This window comes from Lissotriton vulgaris, chromosome 3_1, assembly GCF_964263255.1.
Source record: "Lissotriton vulgaris chromosome 3_1, aLisVul1.2, whole genome shotgun sequence".
Taxonomy (NCBI): Eukaryota; Metazoa; Chordata; class Amphibia; order Caudata; family Salamandridae; genus Lissotriton; species Lissotriton vulgaris.
Genome location: NC_141689.1, coordinates 1,245,664,046 through 1,245,690,922, shown reverse-complemented (window position 1 = coordinate 1,245,690,922; position 26,877 = coordinate 1,245,664,046). Strand labels below are relative to the sequence as shown.

The following is a 26,877-nucleotide window of genomic DNA, read 5'->3' as shown; positions in this document are numbered from 1 at the left end:
TCGGCCCAGCTTGCTTGAACCCTGATGGTGGAGTTTAATTATGTAGCATATAATTATATGGCACATAGTGGTATTGTGTGGAGTGTGTGTTACATTCAGTAGAGTGTAATTATGTGGTGTGTAATTATGTGGCACAAGGTGGTATTTGGAGTGTATGTTGCGTTGAGCGCAGTGTATGTATGTAGCATAATTATGTGGCACTGAGTGGTATTGTGTGGAGTGTATGTTGTAGTCAGTAGAGTGTAATTGTGTGTGAGGGTGCAGAGTGTGTGAGGGTGCAGTGTGTGAGGGTGCAGAATGTGTGAGGGTGCAGAGTGTGTGAGGGTGCAGAGTGAGTGAGGGTACAGTATGTGAGGGCGCACTTAAACCTGCGTGTTAAACGGGAAACAAACTCTGCTAACAGTGCTCCTAAAACCTCAGTCTGGTCATTAAGTGAAAGTGTGGGCCGGGAAAACCAGCTTGATGCACAGTATGTTCCCAGTATTGTGCTGAATGCACGTTCAAAAGAATTTACCAGATGCTGAGTCCAAACTCGGACATGTGGGAACAATGGAGGGCACCAGAAGGACCAGCTGCGTTTCAGAATAGTTTGACTGTTTTAGAGCCTGTGATGGGGTAAAGTTCTCGATAAATGTAAGAATGCTTCCCAAATCATAGCCAACTAATTAGGTTTAAAATGGAGTACAGGACAGCGCAGGACATGGCTGAAGCAGGGGGCTGGGTGAAACAACAGAGCAGGGAGATAGATGTGTTGGGTCAAAAGCAGCTGGGGTGTTGTGTGTAAACAACAAGCTCTCGGCATTGCGTGGCGGGGGAGCGGATTCCTTTGAAGTGTGAGTGTGGAGAGAGGCTCACAGGCTGGCAGATGGTGTTTGATGTGCACGCGACTGCACACATGCACTGTAGGCAATCTGCCTGCTTGGGAGCATTTTTTAATGCCCCTTACTTAAGTCTCGCTGAGAACGCATGCGCGTTATTTCAGCGAGACCTAAAAAGAAAGAAGTCTCTTGATATAGGTACTTAAAGGGTACATAATGCTCACGCTATGGCATCTGCAGCACTTTCAAATCGAGAAGTATTTTTATCTAGCTATGTTGACACTCTGTATACGCTTTTGCCTTTCCTGGACTGCTTCATTTTGTGAAATGTCTTAAACTGCTGAAGTAACATATTATATTATAGGAGGGATATGTGCGCATCCAATACATTCATTGCAAGAGCAATGGAAAAACATAAAGGTTTAATTCCATTGTTGGTTGATGGTTTATTAGTTCTAAACACTGAACTTCCTGTCTGCCTCTCGTGCCACTTCCAACTTCAATTGTTGGAGGAACTTCATAAAACGGAGGTGAATCGGAGTAAAACGTATTTCCAAAAGTATTATACATAGATACATGCGAAGACGTGTTGATTCGAGAAATCTCAAATAATTTATAGAGAAGAACGGGTTATGTTTTTGCCAAAAAACTGTATCTGCACTTTACTATATAAAAGTGTGGTCACACTTCCTGGATCTCACCACGTGACAGCCTAGGATCACGTGTATAACATCTAAGAGAAGATAAAGAGGTCATCGCCCAAACGGAAAAAGCAACAACTTTTTAGGGTTTTGTAAAGTACAGAGAAAAGGTCATCAGAGTTTACTCCATAAATGCATTGCTGTAGAGGTAGCTGAAAAGGGTTCCCTCATCATCACTGTCCGCACAGCAATAGTTGAAAAACATGTGAAACCTACCAAAGTTGGGGTGGGCTCTGCCATCTTCCTTTTCTACACCCGACTGATCATGTAGACTTTCAGGGGCCTTTTCCTTCTTCAAAACAAATCTAGTGTTGTGAAATGACAATTCTGTGGAATAAGGAATAGGTTAAAAGTAATTGTAAGTACTAAAGACGGGAAAATTACTTTTTTAGGTAGAGACGTATTTCACCAAAGGTATGAGCATTTATGCAGTCATTTACCAAAATGTGTATATTCTTAGTAGTTGTTTTTGGGGTGCACACGTGAGTGGAAAGCAAATAAGAACATTCTAAATGTGAGCGCTGGAGATTTGTTGGTTGTGTAGTGAGAAGTCATGAAGGCATTCCCTCGCAAATCACTTCAGTGTATTTGGGGTGGGTTTCACGCCTATTTTTTAGGTCTCCTCTATTCCATCCCGTAGGGATGGTAGGCGAGATTTATAGTAAGCGTTTCGAAAAGTCTACCCACTGCGGAGCACGTACAGTTCATGTTAGTCAGGCGCGTGCACAGGAATTTGCTCCCCCTACCCCTCCCACAAAGCAAGACAAGACAAGAACATAAAAGCGACCGCGGACGCTCTGATTCCATTTGCCATCAGCCACTTCACGCGCTCCGCAGGTCATAAACAGGAGCATCTGCTCGTGAATCGGAATGCTGGCATGGTTGCTCTCACTTGCTGTCCCTCTTCCCCACTGCCTTGCCCCAACTCCTGCATTCCATACCCTACTCACTTCTGCCCCTCATGCAGAATTCTCCTTTCTATCCAGCTCTGCTAACTTGCTGCTATGCTTCATTTTCTCTAACCACGCTTCTGTCTATTCAGCCTCACCCTGTCTCTCTTAGTCCTCGCCTCTCTGCGCCCACCATCCCGGCATCCGCTCCCTCCCTTTGTTTCACTCTTTGCCCCCGTTCTCTGTCAAACACGCCCTCTCTTCATGTCATATCTTCTGGCTTTGCGTTCTTTCTCACACCATGTCTTCTCTCTCTCTCGCTCTCTCTCACACACTCTCTTCTGTCTCTCGCTCAGTCTCACACACTCTCTTCTGTCTCTTGTCTGTCTCTTGCTCTCTCTCACACACTCTCTTCCGTCTCTCGCTCTGTCTCATGTGGTACTGCAAATCCGGACCCTGCTGTTTCACAGATATCGAGGTCCAACACTCGTGTCACAAAATATCGTCGTACCATGACGAATTTGGTATCTACGAACCGGTAATGATTAGGACATTATCCCTATGCATTTGCGTCACGATTGAGTGATGCTAACACCCTTAAATCGTAGTTTCCGTCCCGAACCCTCAGACTCCATTTTGTAAACGGCATCCATCTTATGACTTGCCCTCATATAGTCAATTGATTAAGACCGAGTTTGATCTAAAAGGACACGTCCGCCGTAGCTGACTTTCCCATGACCTGGCCGAAGCTGACTCCACTGCCTCCAGCCAAGCCTGTTTGGGCAGCTCCTCGCCCAGTGGCCGAGCAAGATATCATCAAGGCACAACATGTCATAAACCATCCACTACATACAGACCCTGTTTTCCATACACATACACCTGTCCATGATTCTTGTTTATGACCCGTTTTATGATGGGAGGGTGCCCGACCTTATTGGTGTTTCATCGATATCTGATGGGAGTTCTGGATCTGGCGGGGTAATCCATCACAAACTGGACATCTAAAATATGTGCTGACCAGCATGACTTCGCTCTTTGTATTATTGTAGAAATATTTGTATAGCCATATCATAAACTCAAGAATTCTGGCCTGCAGCTGTTATTTATGTATATAAGGAGAGGGCTGGTTCTGTAAAAACGAACAGTCTCCTGAGAACTTACGGCCCGTGTTGTCGTACTTCTAGGACGCATGTTACTTGGTTGCAGCCAATAAAACTCGATCACTGACTTCAACTAGAAGACTCTGTGTTTCTGTAAGTCCAGAACAGGGAGAACTCAGAGGTCTTCGGGTGTGGTCCCCTGGCACCACCGGGTCTCTAAAAACCTGGCACCTCAGTTGGCGCCCAACTCGAGGCGATATCAAGCGGTGACGGTCCTAGCCAGATGTTCGTGAGGAGCTTCGTGTGAAAATTCTGGAGGACGGCCAGCCACTTCAGCGACCCCTGCATGTCGACGTGGTTCCGAAGGTCTTTGCTGCGAGGTTCCCCGCGTCCCGACGACTACGAAAGACTGCTGCCCTGACTATCGCCCTGTTTTGGACCCAGTGATCCTTGGTAGAGCGAAACGACAGACGAGTCTTCTAGTGACGTCACCGATCTTCAATATTCAGTTAAATATAAGTGGAGCGTCTCCCAGTTCTTAGTTTGGTTCTTAGTTTTGGTATCCCAGAGATACGGTTTGTATTGGTTCTTGCAAGCACCAAAACCGAGGGGTTCGTGTATTCACGACAATATCATAATTAGATAATCCCTTGAAGTTTGAAGCTAGACTAGTGAGCGAAGATGCCTGGTCTCAGCAGACTTGGAAACTTGTTTTGTCTTGGTTGTAGTAAGGACTCCCGATTAGAGGATTCGTGTCCGGTTCCTCCGATTGGAACTCCAACATATGAGTTATATATAAAGCACGGAGTAGGTCCTATCACATATAATGAGGTATGGATAAAATACACCCGCAAGGATGGTGTTTTAAAATGGCCCCAATATGGTAGTTTTGACTCAGAAATATTAGATAACCTCGAGGTCAAATTGTTCAAGAAGAAAGCCCGGCTGGCGATGTTTGACTCTTTTCGCTTATGGCGCAAAGAAGCCAAACAGAAAGAAATAAAATTAGCAAAGAAGAATAAAAGAGGCATGTTGATGGTACAAGCTGCCATCGCATACAGGGATAATGAGGAAGAGCAGGAAAGTGAACAAATGCTCAGAAGCAAGAAACTAGCAATAGATAAATGCTACCCGATGTTACCACATGGGGGACAAGACTCAAAGGGAACATCCGAGAAAGATTCATTAATGTCCCATTTATTGAACTCACCACCCCCATATACATCGAGTATTGTTGGACCCCGAGGCGTATTGTTATACCGCGCCCTGGCGCACGAAAAGCAGCTCTTGCACAAGCACCAGCTCCTCTTCAGCTGGTTCCTACTTCTCCGGCGCAGCCTTCTCAAGGGCCGCCGCCTTTGCTACATACTCCATCTACTTCCAAAACTTTGCCTACTGCTCCAACTATTCACTACGATACTACGTCTGCTACTGCCTCGACTTCCTCTGCTGTTGCTTCGACTTCCTCTTTACATCAGCCTGTCTTTTCTGGCGCATCTGCCTCGCCGCAAGCTTCTCCTTCTGTCAGACAGAGAGTGGCAAGTACTGTCACTGGTCTATTCTCGCCCTTCTTTGGGTCGCCTAAAACGACCCCTAAACCAGAACGTAGACAGTTGCGTAGTCAACTACCCGACTACGAGGAAAGAGAAGTACTGAATGAGTTAGCACGCAAATGGGTTACTGATACTGTAAGATATGATGTTCAGTCTGTTATGGAAGTCTTCTGTCAGTGGGATTCATCCACTCAAAGATATGTATTTGAAGAAATGTGTGTGTACCTCTGGGAAGATTTACAAGACAATGACCCAAAACGCAGAATGCAGGAACTAGCCCGCATGCGATTCAAATTTTACGAGGGCATGATTATAGGTGCAGATGTTGAAAAAGCAATGGATCTGTTGTTATCTTATAGGAGTAAGGGAAACAGCTCTAGATCGTTTAATGAGGATGATATGTCGGGTAGGAAAAAGGCGCGACAGTACCCCATGAGAGAGGTTCCTCCGGTATGGAGGGAAGGTGATGCGAATGCACAACCACCTGTTCCACCGCATTTCCAGCGTGTATGGGTACATGTCCCCTGGAAAAGATCCGAAGTTTTAGCACTCAAACAGACACTACCCGATCCCCGTAAAAACCCAGCAGGATATTACAAGGAATTATCACAGACTGCCAGCTCATGTATAATGAATTTAGCAGATATAGACATGTTGTTTGGGAATGTTGTTCCGCATCCTTTATGGAGTAAAATTCGTCATGTAGATCATGATCAAGAACTAGGTGACTCATGGGCTAATATTACTGCTACAGATGCTAGACAAGTAGGTGGTTCTAAACCTGAGCCTTTAATAGCAGATCTTCCTGGTAGGATTATCGCGTACATGAAAACGTTAATGCCTGAATTACGTGTAAATTGGGACAAGCTATCTGCGTGCAAGCAAAAGAAAGATGAGAATGTGTCTGACTTTTTCACGAGGTTTGAGGAGACTTTCACTGATCATAGTGGTCAGACATGGCTACCGAGGGTGGCCAAAGATTGTTTGTAGACAAATTTGTACATAATCTGCTTCATGAACTGTGCAATAAATTGAAAGATTCAGAGAGTGCTTGGGCGGTTTCCACGTCAGCGCAGATTTTAGCCACAGCCCAGTACTATGAAAATAGACGCAAAGACGAGCTAGATAAGTCAGACAAGAAGACTAAAGAACTAAAAACTAAAGTCCTTCTCCAACAATCCTATCCGCTTCGCACTCCTAGTCAGCCCAATTATCAGCAACCACAGCAGTATTCGAGAAACGCGCAAGGAAACGAGTTTTCCCACCAGCGTTCTCCGTATGGCCCGAATCAATGTGCATATTGCAAAGAAGAGGGTCATTTCAAAAGTAATTGCCAAGCTCTTGCACGACGTTTAAACGCTGTCTCCGGCGCAAGAGGTAGAGGTGTTTAACAGGCTCCTCGAGGAAGGGGCCGTGGAAATTTCTCCCAGAATACCATTTCTTTTCCGCCTCAGAATTCTATGAATAGCTTTGACCAACAGAATAATGCATCTTCCAGGTCAGCTCAGTACTATGCAGATGACTATTACGCAGAAAACGAGAATGAGGGTAATAATTGCTAGGACAGCCATGGACAAAGAGAGGGAGTTGTTTCAGTTCCAGTAGATCCGAATGGACCTTATGTTGAGGTGATTACATCAGGAGTGTCGGAGCTATTTCTGCTGGATACTGGTGCTACAAAAAGTTCTATTATGCACTCAAAACTTCCTGGCGCACCTTTGTCCGGCGAAATGAATGTTTCAGTAGGTTTTTCTGGCGCCCCTGTTAGAAACCCGATCTCCAGTCCCATGTCCCTTTCTGTTGGCCCATGCGAATTAGAAGCACCCCTCATCCTTACAACAGGTTGTGGCAAAAATTTGTTAGGTTTGGATTTGCTGAAGAGATTATATGCGACTTTGTATTGTTCTCCTTCGGGAGTACAACTCACCCTTGGTAAGAAAGTGATTTCCCCGATGTATTTGTCAAAGGAAAGAATTCCGACTGAGTTGTCATCTCTTCCAGATGTACTTTGGGCGAATGGTTCAAATGATGTAGGTCGTTTGGAGATAGCACCGTATGTCATAACATTGAAAGCTAATGTCAGGTTGCCACGTATTCCCCCAATATAGAATGTCAAAATAATGTGAAAAGGCTTTGCTAGAGATAGTCCACGATCTGATTGCGAAAGATGTCATCGAAGAGACTACAGGCAACATTTGTAACAGTCCTGTTTTGCCTGTCTTAAAGCGTACCGATCCTTCACAGCCCCCTGCGTACCGATTTGTGATCGATCTAAGGGAAGTGAATAAGATCGTTGTACCACAGTTTCCAGTCGTCCCCGACATTACTGCCTTATTGACAATGGTCCCAGCCTCAGCCAATTGGTTTTCAGTGATTGACCTGAAGAATGCCTTCTTCAGCATCCCGATTGCCGAGGAGAGCAGAGATATCTTTGGCTTCAATTTAGGAGGGCGAAGCTTCCGCTTCAGATGCGCTCCTCAGGGCTACTGTTAGAGTCCATCAATATTCAGTCAGGCTCTGAAAACACAACTAGATACGATTGTTCTACCTGGTGGCGCGACTCTGATTCAGTATGTAGACGATTTACTGATCGCTGCAGATACTGAAGAGGTTTGCAAGCAAGCTACGTTGTCCTTGTTGCGTCATTTATGTGACATGAAGCACAAGGTCTCGCTTTCCAAATTACAATTTTGCCGACAAGAAGTAACCTACTTAGGTCACATCTTATCGAAGGAGGGAAGGAGACTGACCCCAGAAAGAATACAGGCAATTGCAGAACTGAGTGTCCCAAGGACACAAAGAGAAGTGCGTGCCTTCTTGGGCATTACATCATACTGTAGACAATGGATACCGAATTTCTCACTGTTGGCCAAGCCCTTGCTGGCATTAATGCGTAAAGACACACCCAATCCTTTGCCTTGGTCTGAAGATTGTCAGGCGAGTTTCCATGAGTTGCGTGAGGCATTATGTTCGGCTCCTGTGTTGGGCAACCACGACTACAGCAAGCCTTTTACATTATACGTCCATGAAAAGGAAGGTTGCGCATTATCAGTCTTGACGCAGCACTTAGGGGACAAACAACGCCCATGTGCATATTTCTCCGCGACTCTAGATCCTGTAGCTAGGGCATTACCAAGTTGTTTGAGGGCCACTGCTGCAGCGGCTGTCTGTATTCGACAGTCGGCTGGGTTAGTCATGAATAATACTCTGACCGTTATGGTCCCACATGCAGTAGATATCCTACTAAACAGGACGAAAACGCAACACCTAACTAGTGCTCGACTATCCAGTTATGAATTGACCCTGTTAGCAAGTCACATTCACATAAAGAGGTGTGATACACTCAACCCTGCTACGTTACTACCCATTCCACCAGCAGAGACAGAAGAGGTCGACAAACATGATTGCTGCTTTAGGACAGAGGAAGAGACAAAAGGGAGAGTAGACTTGCAGGACACTCCCTTCCCTGAATGTAATGATAATTTATGGGTTGATGGTTCATGTTTCAAGTTGCCAAATGGTGATACGACTGCAGCATATGCCGTGACAACATTACACACGATTGTAGAGACAGCTCGCATCCCCCAGAATTCTGCACAAGCAGCAGAGCTAGTCGCACTCACAAGAGCATGTGTGTTGGCGAAAGGAAAACGAGTGAATGTGTACACTGATAGTCAGTACGCCTTTGGCGTAGCCCACAGTTTTGGAAGATTGTGGCGTGAACGTGGGTTCCTGACGTCACATGGTGCGAAAATCCAACACGGCCAGCTAGTACACGACCTTCTCGAGTCACTGACCTTGACCCTACAGGTTGCGATTGTGAAGTGCAGCGCGCATAGGAAAATCCGAGATGATGTTGGCCGAGGGAATGCATTTGCCGATGAGGTCGCGAAAGAGACTGCAAGGAACACAATGAGTCGGATGTATGTTGTAGGTCCTGCTAGATGGACCCCTGATGTGGGTATGTGTGAGGACACCATTGAAAGCGTGAAGTCTATACAAGCTGATGCTACCGAGAAAGAGGTGAATGAATGGAGAGAAAGCAAGGGTAGGTTAGACGCGAACGGTTGTTGGGTCGAACTGTCAGAACATCAGCGATGGTTGTTACTCAACGCCTATGTGCTCGCAGTGGTAACGATGGCCCATGGAATGGCACACATCAGTGTGAAAGGAATATGTAAGCTGATGGCCCCAGTATGGCAGAATAGTGGTATCCCAAAATGTGCAGAGAATCTGGTCAGAAATTGTATGGTGTGTTTGAAGCACAATCCCGGTAGGGGAACCCCAACCCCAGCTGGTCATTTTGCACCTCCAACGTACCCGTCGAGGTCTTGCAACTCGATTTCATTCACATGGAGAGGTGCAATAACCTGAAATATGTCCTTGTTGTCGTTTGCGCCTTCTCCAGGTGGGTAGAAGCGTACCCTCTTAAGAACAACACTGCATTGTCAACTGCCAAAGCCCTTGTCAAGGAATTCTTCCCTAGATTTGGCATGCCTAGAATTGTCTGGAGTGATAACGGAAGTGAATTCGTGGGACGAGTGATGAAGAGAGTGTGTGAGTGTCTAGGCATCCACCAGAAGTTCCATGCTGCAAATCATCCCCAATCGGCAGGATTGGTAGAGTGCTATAATGGCACGTTAAAATTGAAACTGGCCAAGATCCAAGCCAGCACAGGTCTCAAGTGGCCAGTCGCCCTGCCTTTAGCACTCCTGTCTACCAGGATGATTGTCCATTCCAGATTAGGACTTAGCCCACACGAGATCGTGATCGGACGCCCAGCAAATATATGGGGAGTACCGAGACCCAGGAGGCTCAGTGAAATAGAGTACCCTGCACTGTTTGACTATTTGCACGAACTGACAACTAAACTGCATGCTTTACATCAACAGGTCCACAGCTCCTCTCCACCGGCGTCTGACGATCCAGGCCACGCCATCGAACCCGGCTCCTGGATCCTGATTCGGAATTTCAGATGAACAAAGAACGAGGAGCCTCGCTGGACCGGACCTTTCCAGGTTTTGCTGTCCACCCGCTCTGCAGTACGTGTCCTCGGGAAGAAACACTGGGTGCACGGCGCCCATTGCAAAAGGGTCCCGCTCCCCCTTCCATATGACCGATGGGTCCGGCAAGGAGGTGCTGACTCCGAAACTGAGTTTACACCTCGTTTTGTCCCCTTCAGCGATGCACGATTAAAAGGAACTGGTACCGACAAAGAGAGCGATTGTATTTTGCAAGGATCTGTGCCACCGTCGATGCAGTTGGACACTACAGAACCTGAAACATTGTTTGAAGATCACACCGTGCCTGGAAAGGAACAATATAACCTGAGGTCAAGACCAAGGAACTGACATAATCGAATTTTGCGATTTTCCCCCTTTTTCCCATGAACTATTTTTGATTTCACAGCTCTCTCGCCCAGGGAACTAGCTCATTTTTGATTTTTGAACCGCCATCCGGTTCTGCTGCTAGGGCCGCGGTTGAAGTCTGAGGAGTGCAGCCGGGGACGCCTAGGTCAACGGTTCTGGTCAGTCTGAGGGAATTACCCCGGACTGGACAGAGCGCACATCTTGGCAGAAGCAACCTCCCACCGCGGGCAGCAACCAGAGGATGGAGTTTCCAGGGGTTGAGAGACCTGCTAGACACATGACCTTTGAAAAGAAAATATGTACTGTAATGGCAAAAAGACGAACTCTAGTGTTAAGCATCTCAATGTTGTGTAGTATAATAATGTTTTTAACTGGCTATGCTCTGTCCATTTTTCGAGTTCCATTCATGCACAGCACACAGCTCGCACCACCTCCTACTGTTCCCACACACTCCTTTCACCCTCTACATGAACACGAGTCTGCTAGAAGACTAGAATTCGTAAATAACTCCTTTATCCAGCTCCTACACCAGCACCAGTCTATAATGAACACATCGAATTGTTGGATATGCGGACTCATGCCACACACTACAGATAAGGGCATCCCTTACTTTGTCCTGCCATTTAGTTATTTTGGTTCTCTGTGGGCTTTCCAGACCATGTTCCTGTTTTCCCTTGAACCATACGTTCGAGGGGAGAACTCAAACAATAAGGCACTAGTGGCAGGGATCCGAAATATGAGTAGAGATATTGACACGGTTAGAGCAACTCCCAAAGATGAGTTTACCCCATACAGCAGGTGGAACATCACCAAGTATGGGATTACCTTAAGTGAGAGCCAGAAATCAAAGAAATCCTCCCCAGTCTGGATAGTGCCCCACCGAGGTCACTTATGTCTGCAAGGTATTGGCAGGGATCCCAAAGCGCAGTTGGGGAAGAGCATATGCACGGAGACGTATGTGTTTGCCTCCCGAACTTCCCCTCCATTCTTGGAGGCTAAAGGCACCTATTTCGTCTGCCATGACAAAGCCTACACATGGTTGCCCCCTGACTTCTCGGGCACATGTTTTATCTCGTTTCTGCTGCCACCCACCTACACGGCCGGGGCAGATTACCATCGGACAAGGACAGTTAGGGGTGTCGTGAGTCAAGACGACACTGCGGGTCAGGAGTTTGGAGACTTCGCAAAGGGTTTTCTGCCATTTTGGGGGCCCATGGTGAACAGCAGGAACATTCGACAATTGACGAGAATAGTTGAATCCGCCGTGACTGAAACGGCCGGTGCCCTTAGCAACTTGACAGCTGAGCTTCAGTCGGATCGACTTATGACCCTTCAGAACAGGGTTGCCCTAGATGTCATACTTGCAGACCGTGGTGGTGTATGTAGAGTGATCCAATCTAGTTGCTGCATTTTCATCCCCGATAATGCTCCGACGGAAGCCTGTGTCAAGGGACGAACTGAGCAACAGAATGATGCTACAGCAGCATCTCCGTGAATTCATCAACACAGATTTGGACTCAGATTAGCGTGAGTTATTGCCTAATATGAGGGCAAAAGGAGGGTCTGTGATACTGCAAATCCGGACCCTGCTGTTTCACAGATATCGAGGTCCAACACTCGTGTCACAAAATATCGTCGTACCATGACGAATTTGGTATCTACGAACCGGTAATGATTAGGACATTATCCCTATGCATTTGCGTCACGATTGAGTGATGCTAACACCCTTAAATCGTAGTTTCCGTCCCGAACCCTCAGACTCCATTTTGTAAACGGCATCCATCTTATGACTTGCCCTCATATAGTCAATTGATTAAGACCGAGTTTGATCTAAAAGGACACGTCCGCCGTAGCTGACTTTCCCATGACCTGGCCGAAGCTGACTCCACTGCCTCCAGCCAAGCCTGTTTGGGCAGCTCCTCGCCCAGTGGCCGAGCAAGATATCATCAAGGCACAACATGTCATAAACCATCCACTACATACAGACCCTGTTTTCCATACACATACACCTGTCCATGATTCTTGTTTATGACCCGTTTTATGATGGGAGGGTGCCCGACCTTATTGGTGTTTCATCGATATCTGATGGGAGTTCTGGATCTGGCGGGGTAATCCATCACAAACTGGACATCTAAAATATGTGCTGACCAGCATGACTTCGCTCTTTGTATTATTGTAGAAATATTTGTATAGCCATATCATAAACTCAAGAATTCTGGCCTGCAGCTGTTATCTATGTATATAAGGAGAGGGCTGGTTCTGTAAAAACGAACAGTCTCCTGAGAACTTACGGCCCGTGTTGTCGTACTTCTAGGACGCATGTTACTTGGTTGCAGCCAATAAAACTCGATCACTGACTTCAACTAGAAGACTCTGTGTTTCTGTAAGTCCAGAACAGGGAGAACTCAGAGGTCTTTGGGTGTGGTCCCCTGGCACCACCGGGTCTCTAAAAACCCGGCACCTCACTCACATACTCTCTTCTGTCTCTCGCTTTCTCTTATACACTCTTTTCTGTCTCTCGCTCTCACACACTCTTCTGTCTCTCGTCTGTCTCTCGCTCTCTCTCACACACTCTCTTCTGTCTCTCGCTCTGTCTCACACACTCTCTTCTGTCTCTCGCTCTCTCTCACACACCCTCTTCTGTCTCTCTCTCTCTCTCTCACACACTTCCATTTTCTTGTTTCCGCTTTGCTTACATTCTTTCACTTGTTTTCATGCGTGAGTAGTGGGCAATTATTACCCGACAATTTTTTACCCCTCGATTTCAACATAATTTCAGGGTAACACCACCTCAAAACAACGTACATACACACAGCAACTATTGCTTGGCGAGTACAAAACCTCAGAGTCAGTAGTCACGCTATGCACAGACGCAAACAGAGCCAAACTATTCCTCTGTATGTACTTAACCTCTCAGTCACGCTCTGACCAGCACAGGCATTCAGAGTGAGCATGCCTTCTGGGCTCTGGGAGTTTAAAGGCTGGGCCTGGGAGGTCTCTGTGGATTAGTGGACCTGCCATCTCTCATCAGTTTTAGAGTAATCCAGTGTTTTTTTCTGAAGGTTTCCGTTTAGCCTATTTTTGTCAGACACGCTCCAACGTGTATTAAAGATATTTCCTAAAAATGCTTTTTTTTTACTGCAGGACCTTAACGTTGCTTTTATGTATGTGTACTTTTTTAAGCTATAATCGAACACACTGGATACTATACCCCAAATTCATCAAAGTGCCGTTTTGCGAGTCCTTAATAGCGATTTTTAAGGAATCGCTATTAAAGACTCGCAAAAAGGGATGCATGTAGAAATCGCAATATTTTTTGCGATTTCTACTGCTTCCTTATTTGCGATTCGCTAATTGCTAATCGCAAATAAGGAATGGCTTTCCCATTCATTCCTATGGACCTAAAGGCCCATAGGAATGAATGGGGAGCCATTCCTTATTTGCGATTAGCAATTAGCAAATCGCAAATAAGGAAGCGATTTCAAGGGTGCCAGGGTGTCCAAAGGACACCCTGTAGCACCCCTGAAATGCAAATGTACACTGGTGTTGCGCACACACATGTCCAAAGGACATGTGTGTGTGTAACATACAACTTAGAAAAATGCAGTAAAGTGCATTTTTCTAAGTTTTCGCTATTTACCACGAAGTTACACTTCGCGGTAAATAGCGGCCCCATATTGCGAATTCGCAATTTTAAAAAGGTTCATGAATAGCATTTAAGGAATCTCTAATTGAGATTCCTTAAATGTGATTTTTTGCAATTTAGCGATTTCTCTAATTGCGATTTTTGCATTTGGGATGATGAATCCCAAATGCAAAAATAGCGCTCGCAAAGGGCCAGATTCTCAGAATATGGCCCTTTGCGAGCCAATTTCAGCTTGATGAATCTGGCTGTATGTTCATAACTCTGATACCTGCAGCCAAGATTTACTCTGAAAATGGGTAACTGGAGATTTCCACAAGCGACCAGAAACCCGGCCCCATCCATTGGTCATTCACATGAGCTAGTCGAGGAAGCAGGACAGCTTAGATGAACAAGGCAGCAAGTAATCTGCCAGTAGAAAATACCCCAAATTTGGTTGAATAACCCCACTCCTGCTTCCTAACTCCCTCTCCCCCGATATACTTACATTTGGTATCTTACTTGCTCGCATCACAACCTGTTCTTTCAATTGTCATGCACATGTAGCTGCATTAGCAAACTAAAAGATATCTTTCAAGTGATTAACTGAAGGGTAATTTTGCAATTCAATATTAAACGTATAGTGAGCCCCTAGAATGCATTCAATTCTGCATATTGTCTGAGGGAATGCAACACATCTTAATGAAGTGATATCCGAAGGATGGAACAAAGGTGCAATATGGGAAAATAAATTACAAAAAAACTATGGAACCCTGACAGAAGGGAATACCAAAAATAAAAGCAAGTACAGTGACGTATTTCAAAGGAAAGATTATTCCACTCCTGATGGAACCACTGTTGTAAGGTTTTTTTCCCCACTTATTTTTTCCTAAAAAAATTGTCTATTTTGCGGACATTCTGAGAACAGTTACTCAGATGAGGGCCTCAAATTCCAATTAAACCAGGGCCCATGCATCTTTCAACTAGACCCTCATAGGCGCACAGCACTCGACTGGGAAACTCCTTTTCCACATTGAACCTGATTCAACTTACACCTCAATAATGTCTCTTTAAACTCCCTATGAGCCAATTCGGTCAGGGCGCTCTGGCTCCCCTTCATGCCTTCCTGGTTGGTTAACACCACACTCTTCTTCCCCTTCTGTACTCCCCCAGTTTCCCACTTGAAAGGTCAGTGTTTTCTATTCTTGCACAGGCTCACAAACACCAGGTTTGCCATATTTCCTCCCCAGTTCAACAATTCTTGGCACTAGCCACATGCCCTTGGGACCCTCGGCTAAACCTGCCCTTTCTGTTTAAACCCTCTGGTCTCCCAAGGGCTTCTCCCAGCTCTTGTTTTTGTTTTGTTTGTCATCTGAGACATTCCTGCAGCTGTTACTTCTCCAGTGAGAAAAAGTCACTTCCTCCGTTCCTGTCCTCCCTGTTTCTTTCCCTGTGTCCACCCTCTGTCGTGCTCCCTTCCTCCGCCCTCTCCTTCTTTCCCTCCCTCCCTACTCTAAACCCTCTCTTTTCCTTCCCTCCATTCTCTCTTCCATTCTACTCTTCCCTCCAACGTCTCTTTCCTCTATATACCAATTTATTTAATCCGTAGCCGTGTTCTCTTTTCCCCTTCCCCTCTTCATTAACTCCACTGGTCTCTCCTCTTTTCGACCCGTTATTTTTCCATTAAATCCTTTCTTTTCCAGATTCCTCACTCCCTCCCTCACACTTCTCAACTCCCTCTAAGACTGCCCTGATCTACACCACCCTCCCTGCCCTGCTTCTCTCCATCGCATCCCTCCATTCCCTCATTGCCCTACCTCTCTCTCCTCCTCTCACACTGCCAGACTCCCGGCCATCGGTGCACTAAGATGCTCCCAGCCGAGCACTGGACCCAGTGGAGCCAGCCACAGCCCATCCATCACTCTTATCAGCGGCCATGTGGCAGCTCGGTGGGCCCTGACACCAAGGGGAGGGGGACCTGCGGGGGCCGGGCGGGAGGGGGTTGGTGGAGACAGGGAGAGTTATTAAGGTGATAAGCAGCCATTACAAACAACAACTGTCCGGACTGGTAACTTCAAAGAAACGTTGCATAATGTATGTAGGCCAGGAATGTGAACAGTCAACGATACAATGCAATGCTATGCAATAATGCTTTTTTGGAATTACCGAAGGTCCAAGGATTGCCAAAGCTATACATTAGAAAACTGCACCTAGCCGGGCGGTACGTGTGTGTGCGAGCGGCATACTCGTCACACGCCTTGTGCCCGTTATTAATGGCTTCACGCCAGCATTGCTTGAGGGCTGGAAACCCAGCCTGGAGCTTTGCATCACTTCTCGAGGTCCTTATTTGGAGCACAGTCTCCTGTTCCGGGGGGCACCTCTATGGGGGAACCGCTTTCAGTCTGGAGCAACACACACACAACCCCCCCACCCCACACACACCCAACCCCACACACGCAACCACACACACACCCCACACACACACAACACACTCGCACACTGCCCACTCACAAACTGCACACTCACACACTGCCCCATCACGCACTGCCCCCTCACAGATTGCCCCCTCACACCCCCCCACATACACAGCCCCCCCACACACAAACACACAACCCCACACACAAAACCCCATACACACAACCCCACACACACACAACCACACACACACACACACACACACACACACACACACACACCAGGATAGCAAAACATAGTATAGCAAAACAAAACATAGCATAGCATAACAAAACATAGCATAGCATAACAAAACATAGTATAGCATAACAAAACACAAAAAACATAGCATAACAAAACACAACAAAACATAGCATGGCATAACAAAACATAGCATAGCATAACAAAACATAGCATAGCATAACTAAGCATAGCATAGCATAGCATAACAAAACATAGCATAGCAAAACAAAGCATAGCATACCAAACACAACAAAACATAGCATAGCATAAAACATAGCATAGCATAAAACATGCATAGCAAAACAAAGCATAGCATAGCAAAACATAGCATAGCATAACAAAACATAGCATAGCATAACAAAACACAGCATAGCATAGCATAACAAATCAAAGCATAGGATAGCAAAACATAGCATAGCACAAAAAAACAAAAGATAGGATAGCAAAACAAATATAGCCTAGCATACAGCATCATTCAGCATCACCACAGCATCACTCAGGGGCACCACAACATCACTATGCGCTACCACATCATCACTGAACGCCACAGCATCACTCGTTCGCCACCACAACATCACTCAGCGCCACCACAGCATCAATCTGTGCAACCATTCAACAACAATTGGTTCAAATATGTTCTCTCAATGTTTCAAGCTTTATTACAAATGTCACAAAAAGATGTTAATATTTCACTTCTGTTCTTGGATTTTTGTCACAATAAAATACACTGAACATAATCTCCACAAAAGTTATTTACAAAAGTTTAAGCTATTGCCATTATAAATTACAATAACTTTTATTTAAGTATTAATTATTAACAAAAAATTAAAGCTATTGTTATTTGTAATATCAATACATCTAAGTCACGTAAATACAACACATATTGCATTACAAATGCTATAGGTGTCACATTTGCGAAAGTTAGAACTATTGGCATTGTAAATGACAAAGCTATTAATTTAGCTATTTTCAAAACCAACACATAAATACAAAATGTGTCATTTACAATACCAATAGCTCAAACTTTCCTAATGCGAGACCTATTGCATTGCAAATGCTTGTTTAGTTTTGTTTCGTATCAGTGCACCACCACTACAAAGTTCTTCAGTCAGGTAGGTGAGGGGCATTAAGGCAGAAGTAGGTAGATGGGTCAAAGGCATCCCTTTGTAGACAGAGGGATGTTGTGGTGAACCTTTTGTACATAATCGGTTGCATCAAATGTAGGTTGTGGGAGCTCAGCACTGGGCATCTGGTCAGCTAGTAACAACAAGCATTTGCAATGCAATAGGGCTCACATTAGTAAAGTTAGAGGTATTAGTATTGTAAATGACACATTTTTTATTTATGTTTTTGTTTTTAAAATAGCTAAATTAATAACTTTGTCATGTACAATGCCAATAGTGTTAACTTTTGCAAACGTGACACCTATAGCATTTGTAATGCACTATGTGTTGTATTTACATGACTTAGATGTATTAATATTAAAAATAACAATGGGTTGTATTTTTTTCATTATTTAATACTTAAATAAAAGTTATTGTAATTTATAATGGCAATAGCTTAAACTTTTGCAAATAACTTTTTGGAAGATTATGTTTAGTTTATTTTATTGTAATGAAAATACAAGAACAGAAGTGAAATATTAAAACATGTTTGTGACATTTGTAATAACGTTTGAAACATTGAGAGAATATATTTGAATCAGTTGTTGTTGAATGGTTGCACAGATTGATGCTTTGGTGGCTCTGAGTGATGCTGTGGCGTTCAGACATGCTCTGGTAGCGCATAGTGATATTGTGGTGCCCCTGAGTGATGCTGTGGTGATGCGATGGGTAGTGAGGGCGATAGATAGATAGATAGAGGGAGGGCGAAAGATAGATAGAGGGAGGGCAAAAGATAGATAGAGGGAGGGCAAAAGATAGATAGAGGGAGGGCGAAAGATAGATAGAGGGAGGGCGAAAGATAGATAAAGGGAGTGCGAAAGATAGATAGAGGGAGGGCGAAAGATAGATAGAGGGAGGGCGAGAGAGAGGCAGGGCAAGAGGGCAAGGGATGGAATGTGGGCGTGGGATGGAGTGTGGGCGAGGGATGGAGTGTGGGCGAGGGATGGAGTGTGGGCGAGGGATGGAGTGTGGTCGGGGGAGGGATGGAGTGTGGGGCCGGGGAGGGATGGAGTGTGGGGCAGGGGAGGTATGGAGTGTGGGGCGGGGGAGGGATGGAGTGTGGGGCGGGGGAGGGATGGAGTGTGGGGCGGGGGAGGGATGGAGTGTGGGGGGGGGATGGATGGATGGAGTGTAGAGCGGGGATGGATGGATGGAGTGCGGGGATGGATGGATGGAGCGGTGGTGTGGAGTTGAGCAGTGGTGTGGAGTTGAGCGGTGGTGTGGAGTTGAGCGGTGGTGTGGAGTTGAGTGGTGGTGTGAAGTTGAGAGGTGGTGTGGAGCCATAAAAGCACTTCTTCTATAGCAATAGGCGCAGGCTAACTATTATTGTGCGTGACGTGTTACGCGAAGGTAACAAATTTGAAATGTGGCTCAGCGTCAGGGCTGGATTAGTATATCATTGCGTCATATTGGGTATACAAATAAGCAGTACAGCATTTATTTTCATAGTTTTATAATGCACTAGTAACGGCAAATGAACTGTGTGCACATTACACACGTGATTTTTAATATGGTGTGATAACGGCAAATGAACTGCGTGCACATTACGCACATGTGTTTAGGTTTTGCCTCGCCAAAAAGATGCGCTCTGCGCATCTTTTTTGCGCAGCAAAAACCTAATGAGAACTGTAGTGTGGCTTTGGCTCGGCCCTCGTCATTCATTGGCTGGCTCCGTAAATGGAGCCTTGCCATTGGACGAGGGGCCTGTCCGTCAATGCCGGACCAGACACGGGGGCGTTCCCGACATTCTTTGGCTTTTGGCGACGTCACGCTACGTCAGCCAAAAGCCCTCGGGAACGCCCCCGAATCTGGTAAGGCACTAATGGCACCCCGAGCGCTCTGCCGCCTCCTACTACGGCGGCCCCCCTGATTGACGCCGCTGCCCGGGGCCGTGAATAACTTTAGGACCTCGCCGGGGCACAGGAGAGCAATAACGAAGGAGCTGCCCTCCCATTGGCTGAGGCGGTCGAGCCCCCTCAGTGCCGCCGCGCTAGGAGTGGTTCTCGAGCCGCCCACGTCATCGCTGGAGCCGCGCATCCATTGGCTACAGCCATTAGTGTAATAAAAAACAGGCTGAGAATAATGAATGCGGTTCGTCCTCGGTGCTCCTGACACGACGTTGCCATCTCTGAGGTCAGGGGTCGCAGTGGCAGTACCAGGGTTTGCAGGGAGCAAGCCAGGGATCAAATCTGCGACCCCTAAATGACTTCATGGATCGAACTCTTCCCTACTCTTGCTTCTCGCTTCTCTCTCCCACCCAAGAAATGTATACTTCGCTCTTGCCTTAACCTGTCTGTCGTTCTTTCTTTCTTTCGACCGCTGTTCCTGTTAGATCTACCTTCCAAGCCTTGCAGCGCCTCCTTCCCTCTTCCTTTACGCTCTCAGCCCCGCCTTGGGCTTTCTATCCCAGACCCCGGCTCCCTCTCTTCCAAGCACGATGTGTGCCGGGGGTTGTTCTCTCTTGCAAAGTTCTGTTCCCCCAGTGCCCCTCGTCTCCATTTACCAGTTACAGACCCTCTCCCGTCTCCCTCTCATCTGATTCTCTTGACCCTTCCCTCTCTTTCCGCGTTGAACACAGCAGACCCACCTGATTGGACAAGAGATAGCCCAGCTCCACCTTTAACAGGTAGACGCTAGAACTACCGCACTACAACTCCCGGCATGCCCGCCTAATCGCTTTATAGCATGATCTGTAGTACAGGCCTTCTGGGAGATGATGTTCAGAAACGAGATACCTTTCCCTCAAGCAATTTTCAGAACAGGGGCATTGGATTACAGTCTCCCAGACAGACCTCAGTGGAAACGGTGCTGTCTGAGCTTCACTCCGTTTGACGTCAAAGAGGATCTCATTGGGGACAGGGGAAACGTTCACAGGTAAGGGGGTAATGTGAGAAGAGGGTGGTCATATAGGCGAGGGGTTTTATTTTCATCCCTGCACAGTGCACGCCCTATGCTCGTGCTGTGCAAGGAAGCGATCCACCCCTTAGTCCGTTTCACAGACCTCTTTGTGTTTTAGTGTACAGTACAGGTGTGTTTATTTAAAACTAACCAGTGCTGGGAGCCGGAGCACGCGGCGCCTGGTGCTCTTGCCTAGGGTATTAATCTTCACTATCATCCAGTTGTGGTTTTTTAGCAATTACACTGTATCACGTGCAAAAAAAGTGTCTTTTGAATTACTTGTCTTTAGAAGTGCAGGAGAAAACCAGGTGGAGTATATTTTCACTTAAGTAATAGGTGCAAGCTTTCTGAAACAAACTTTTTAAAGTATGCTTTGAATTAGTTGCTAAAGGTTCCTATGTTATCTTTGTCCAAAGGAGTCATTCTTCTATTTTATCACAAGCACTTTGAAAACTGGAGCTGTTTTTGTGCTTTCTTACAATGTTAAAAGCGAAACTACAGGTCCCAGCATTCTACCAACCTTTGGCTAAAACGATCGGACTGAATGAAGGCGTCACACATGACAGATATTGGTATAGGGCAAACGTGGCATTTATGCTTTTAATAGCATATTTCAAAACAATATGTTAAAAGCTCATTCCTGATGGCACACATGAGCTGGGAAAGTTGCTGTAAAGTATTCAAGTGCCTAGAAACCCTTGTTGCACTCCATCACGCAACCTGTTCACTGTGTGCGCTGGATGGGCCACCAGGAGACATTCACGGGTGCTTTGTGTAGGGTGACCTTATTAATCTTAAAATTATTATTAGGCGCTCAAAGAACATACTTTTTCACCAGTTTCTTTTTTATTTCTGTTGCGCATTTTGATAATTACGGTAAATTCTAAAGCGTTTCTGTGTATTCGTTTTTCGGTAGGCACTGAGTGAGCCCGAGGTATAATCACTGATTCCCCGATGCCCACGCTGTGTGATCCTGGGCAAATAAATTTCCCCCATCCGTCCCCGCTTTCATCAGGGTGGTGAATGGAGTATAAAAAAAGGTGGCACTTTGGGTGCACAAGTTTTGTTTCCGTAATTCACCTGCGCTGCCGCTGCGAGGGAGGCGGGTTGGGAGCGGTCACCCCCGTGCCTGGAGTGTTGGAATGTGCGCCAAGTGCGGTTGCGTCAGCTGGGGTTCGAGCAGGAGATGAAAGCAATGCATGACTAGGGAAGGGAATGCCACGACATGATTCCAGACGGTACACTTCGTTTTTTTTCCCCACCAACAATTATTCGCAGCGAACTCCCAGCCAGCCCCCACGCTCGCTGCCTCCTTTCATCTCCTCGTTAGGTTTTGCCTCGCCAAAAAGATGCGCTCTGCGCATCTTTTTTGCGCAGCAAAAACCTAATGAGAACTGTAGTGTGGCTTTGGCTCGGCCCTCGTCATTCATTGGCTGGCTCCGTAAATGGAGCCTTGCCATTGGACGAGGGGCCTGTCCGTCAATGCCGGACCAGACACGGGGGCGTTCCCGACATTCTTTGGCTTTTGGCGACGTCACGCTACGTCAGCCAAAAGCCCTCGGGAACGCCCCCGAATCTGGTAAGGCACTAATGGCACCCCGAGCGCTCTGCCGCCTCCTACTACGGCGGCCCCCCTGATTGACGCCGCTGCCCGGGGCCGTGAATAACTTTAGGACCTCGCCGGGGCACAGGAGAGCAATAACGAAGGAGCTGCCCTCCCATTGGCTGAGGCGGTCGAGCCCCCTCAGTGCCGCCGCGCTAGGAGTGGTTCTCGAGCCGCCCACGTCATCGCTGGAGCCGCGCATCCATTGGCTACAGCCTCGTTTTTAATATGGTGTGATAACGGCAAATGAACTGCGTGCACATTACGCACATGTGTTTTTTAATACCACACGCATGCTGTGCGAGCAATTTAGCACAACATGCTCCTAACATATGGAGCAAAAGGGTTAAATGCAACTTTATATACAAATTTTACTGAAGCGCTAGTAAAGGGAAATAAATCACTAATATGGCGCTAGCTGGACGCGCCGCATTGACTGTCTCGATGTATTTAAAAAGAGCGAAAGCTGAAGGGTGAGGCAACTTTATAGACAAAATGCTATTAACAATGCAAACTATAGGGCTCACCACAGAAAAGCTACATATAAAATGCTAAGAAACGGATAACTAGTAGATTATTGCAGCATAATGGGCATACAAATAAGCATTACAGCATTAATTTTATGGTTGATAATGCACAAATAACGGCAAACGAACTGCGTGTATATTACGCACATGTGCTTTTTAATATCACATGCATGCTGCACTAGTAATTTAGCACAAAATGCTTTTAACAACATATAAAGCAGAAGGCTTAAAGGCAACTTTATATGCAAAATGCCATTACCGATGCAGAGAAGAAGACGTTCTATAGAAGCACTTCTTTTGTAGCAATGGAAGCCAGCCTAACTCAATTATCGTGCGCTAGGTGTTACAAGGATAGGAACAAATGGGACATGTGGCGAGGCGCCAGGGTAACTTAACTGTTAGTGTTGAGGTGCTAGCAGGAAGGAAATAAATTACCAATATGGCGCTAGTTGTACCCGCCACATTGTCTGCCTTGATGTATTTCAAATAACTAAAGCTAAAGACTGCAAACGCGCTAGCAAAGCTGCATACATAGCTAGATCGTAAATTTAGTCAATGTATTTTAAACCTGTTAAAGCCGAAAAGTGCAAATACGGCAGCTAGCTTACATAGGTAAAACGCAACTTTAGCTAATGCAATTTTAATTATCGAAAATGTACAGCTGAAAAAGTGCGCGTTCACAGATTGATATGCAACATTGTCTGCGTCCATATATTTTCAACCAAAATTTGTAAAAATGCTTACTAACGCATGTACGCCAAAGCACAAGGCCTAGCACAGAAGCAGTTTTTGTGTAGCAATGGGCGTCAGGCTAACATAAGCATTCTGCATGAGTTGTTATCAAGAAGGGCAAATATTAGAAATGTGTCGGGCCATAGCAATTCAAGTGCTATGTTTTGAGGCGCTAAGAAAGAGAAACAAATCACCTATATGGCGCTAGCTGGACGCACAACATTGACTGCCTTGATGTATTTTAAAACAGCTAAAGCTGAAGGGTGAGGTAACTTTAAGGGCAAAATGCTATTAACAATGAGAACCATAAGCTAGATCGCAACTTTAGCTAATGCAATTTTAAGCATCGAAAATGTACATCTGAAAAATTGCGCGTTTAATTTGAAATGTGGCTGAGTGTCAGGACTGGATTAGTATATCATTGCGTCATATTGGTTATGCAAATAAGCAGTACGGCATTTTTGTAAATAGTTTTATAATGCAATGGTACGGCAAATGAACTGCGTGCACATTACGCACGTGTTTTTTAATATGCTGTGATAACGGCAAATTAACTGCGCGCACATTATGCACATGTGTTTTTTAAGACCACACGCATGCTGTGCTTGCAATTTAGCACAAAATGCTCCTAACAACATTTAGAGCAGAAAGGTTAAAGGCAACTTTATATACAAAATGCCATTATGGATGCAGAGGAGAAGGCCTTCCTTAGAAGCACTTCTTTTGTAGCAATGGGCACCAGCCTAACTCAATTATTGTGCGCGTGGTGTTACCAGAAAAAGAGCAATTGGACATGTGGCGAGGCACCAGGGTAACTTATGTGTTAGTGTTGAGGACAAAAGAAGACGTCTAAAGCATGTTGTTTATGTATTTATGAACAACGCAAGATTTCACAAACAAGAAAAAGTGAAGAACAAGCTCCTGGCATTGCTGTGGGGAGGGGGGGAAGAGAAATGCACGGCCGTGAAAGTGGCTCTCGGGGCGCATTCCTTTGAAGTGTCGGGTCTGATGCAATTATGTGAGGCAGGCTGGTTAGGAAGCAAATGGCAAGGGAGGGAGGCTGAGGCTTTGATGTGGGGAGTCACAAGTGAAGTGAATAATTAGGGGAGGAGAACTGGCAGGCTGATAGGCAGAAGGCTCAGGCAAGCTCGTGCACGAGGCGGTGTGCACTTCCCAAAATCCTCTGAGAGCCCTTGGCATTAAGAAATGGTTTGACTGCATTAGGGCTCGTTTCCTATTCCTGCGGAATAGGGAATGGAGGCGCCCTAAAAAGATATTGCTCAGAAGTACCGGTGGTGCAGAGGTTTCTAAATGATACCAATAGTACTGTTTCCTCTTTGATTCAGGGGGAGTGACACTAAGATGCCCAGTAGGGTGACACAGTGTAGTGCAACCTATATCTGTATTCACGGACCCAAAGTGGTCGCATTCTTTAGCGGCAGAGATAAGCTAAACCAGTTACGGAATGTTGCCCAGAGGAGCTCCTAGGAGGTAAGCTTGCTTCACGGGACTCCAAATGCCAATTTTCCACTGGTTAGGTGACTCTTTCTTCAACAGTGGAGTATGCCCAGATCTTGATCAAAAGCTGCTGTATGGGTTTGCACTCATGTCAGTTTTTCTCTGGCCCAGGGTCTGTGTGTCCTTGACACAGTGTCCCATTTGAGTTCCTGTACTTTGTAGTGCTGCCTCTCTAGTCTTTGAGTCTTGGGCTCTGTGTGATGACTCAATAGCACAGTGTTGAGATTCCGCTTTATTGGTCTATCCCTGGTCCCTAGTGCATATCAATGTCATCCAGCCCCATTGTCTGCGCTTCCTTGCCCCACTCGCCTCTTTTATTGCCATGTCAGAGAATCGATGCCCTAGAGGCGGAGTCAATGTCTTGGTGCATAAACCACCAGAGAAAGAAGAGCAAGAGAGAGAGAGGCAAGGAGAGTGAGAACGAAGGGCCCCCAAAATACTTTAGGCGCAGGGCCCCGAAAGTTCTTAAGATGTACCTGTGTGCATGCATGCTTCCTTTCAGCCAGCAGCGCCTCGGAATCATGACATGCATGCTCTAGCTCTGCTTGTTTGTCTGGTTTCCTTTTGTTTATGCATCTGTTTGTGAATGCAGATTGGCCACATTCCTTTATACAAGCTTTTGTATCTTTACTAAAGCTTGGAAATATCCTGCATTGTATTTGTTTATATTTTTAGTGATTCCTACTGCTATTCAATTATGTTTCTACCTTTATTTATTTCATTACGAGAAACACACAAAGAAAAGGCGCCTTGGTTACCAGGAGAGGTGGTGTTATCGCGAGAGCACAATGCTTGTGAAGTTTGCTTTGAATAATGCTTTGTTGAAAATTAGCTTTCCTTCGCTGCAGGGAATGAGCTGGATTGTATTTCTCATTACAAACAAAGGCAGCATTGTCACCTCTGCTACTTAATGGGGTTGTTTTACAGCTCTTCTTGATTTTTAGGTCTCGCCTATTCTAACCCGTAGGGATTGAATAGGAGAGATTATGGTAAGCGGTTCGAAAAGTCTACCTAGCTGCGGATCGCGTACAGTTCATGTGAGTCAGGTGCGTGCATATCATCGCCAGCCACATCCCACACCATGCCTCGGCATCAGACTTCAAAGGAAGCCGCTCGCACAGCACCATTTGTCCGAGTCTCGGCATCAGACTTCAAAGGAATCCGCTCCCAAGCCGCTCCCATACCCCCCATCCTCCTTCAGCCTCACCCTTGGGCCCAGACCTCCTCCACCACCCCAGTCACTTCATCGCACCCTCTGCCCCTCTCCCTAGACAGCACCCCCCCTCAGTCTTACTACCCACGACCATGCCGCGTTCCTCCATCACTGCTGCAGTCATAGGCATCTGCTTCGCGCTCTCTCCATTTCTGGAAACCCTTCCCTCCAGTTCCGCTTTTCTACATTCTTGCCACCCTACCACCCGGGCCGGACATCTATCGCCATCTTCTCCTCCTCTCCCCCAACCCTCAAACCGCTCCTCATGGCACTCTCTCGCCCCTTCTCTAATGACAGGCTACGAGACCTTTACAAATGGGCTGCCCAAATGCACAAAACGTAACATAGCGTGACATAATGTAACGTAGCAGAACATACCATATCATAGCGTAACGTAGTGCACCGCAACATAGCATACCAAACACAGCATAGCGTGACGACACAGGACACCACACCACAACACAACAAAGCAC

The 26,877-nt window shown here is 46.1% G+C and overlaps 1 protein-coding gene across 2 annotated transcripts in view; it reads right to left on the bottom strand.

Moving 5' to 3' along the window:
- LOC147727734 (uncharacterized) overlaps positions 1 to 26,877 on the bottom strand; it is a 199,320-nt gene that overhangs the window by 56,779 nt on the left and 115,664 nt on the right. For both annotated transcript variants that reach the window (XM_086961733.1, XM_086961732.1), the window contains one exon: positions 1,736 to 1,846. In XM_086961733.1, coding sequence (XP_086817859.1) covers positions 1,736 to 1,846 — 111 coding nt within the window. The remainder of the gene's footprint in view (positions 1 to 1,735; positions 1,847 to 26,877) is intronic.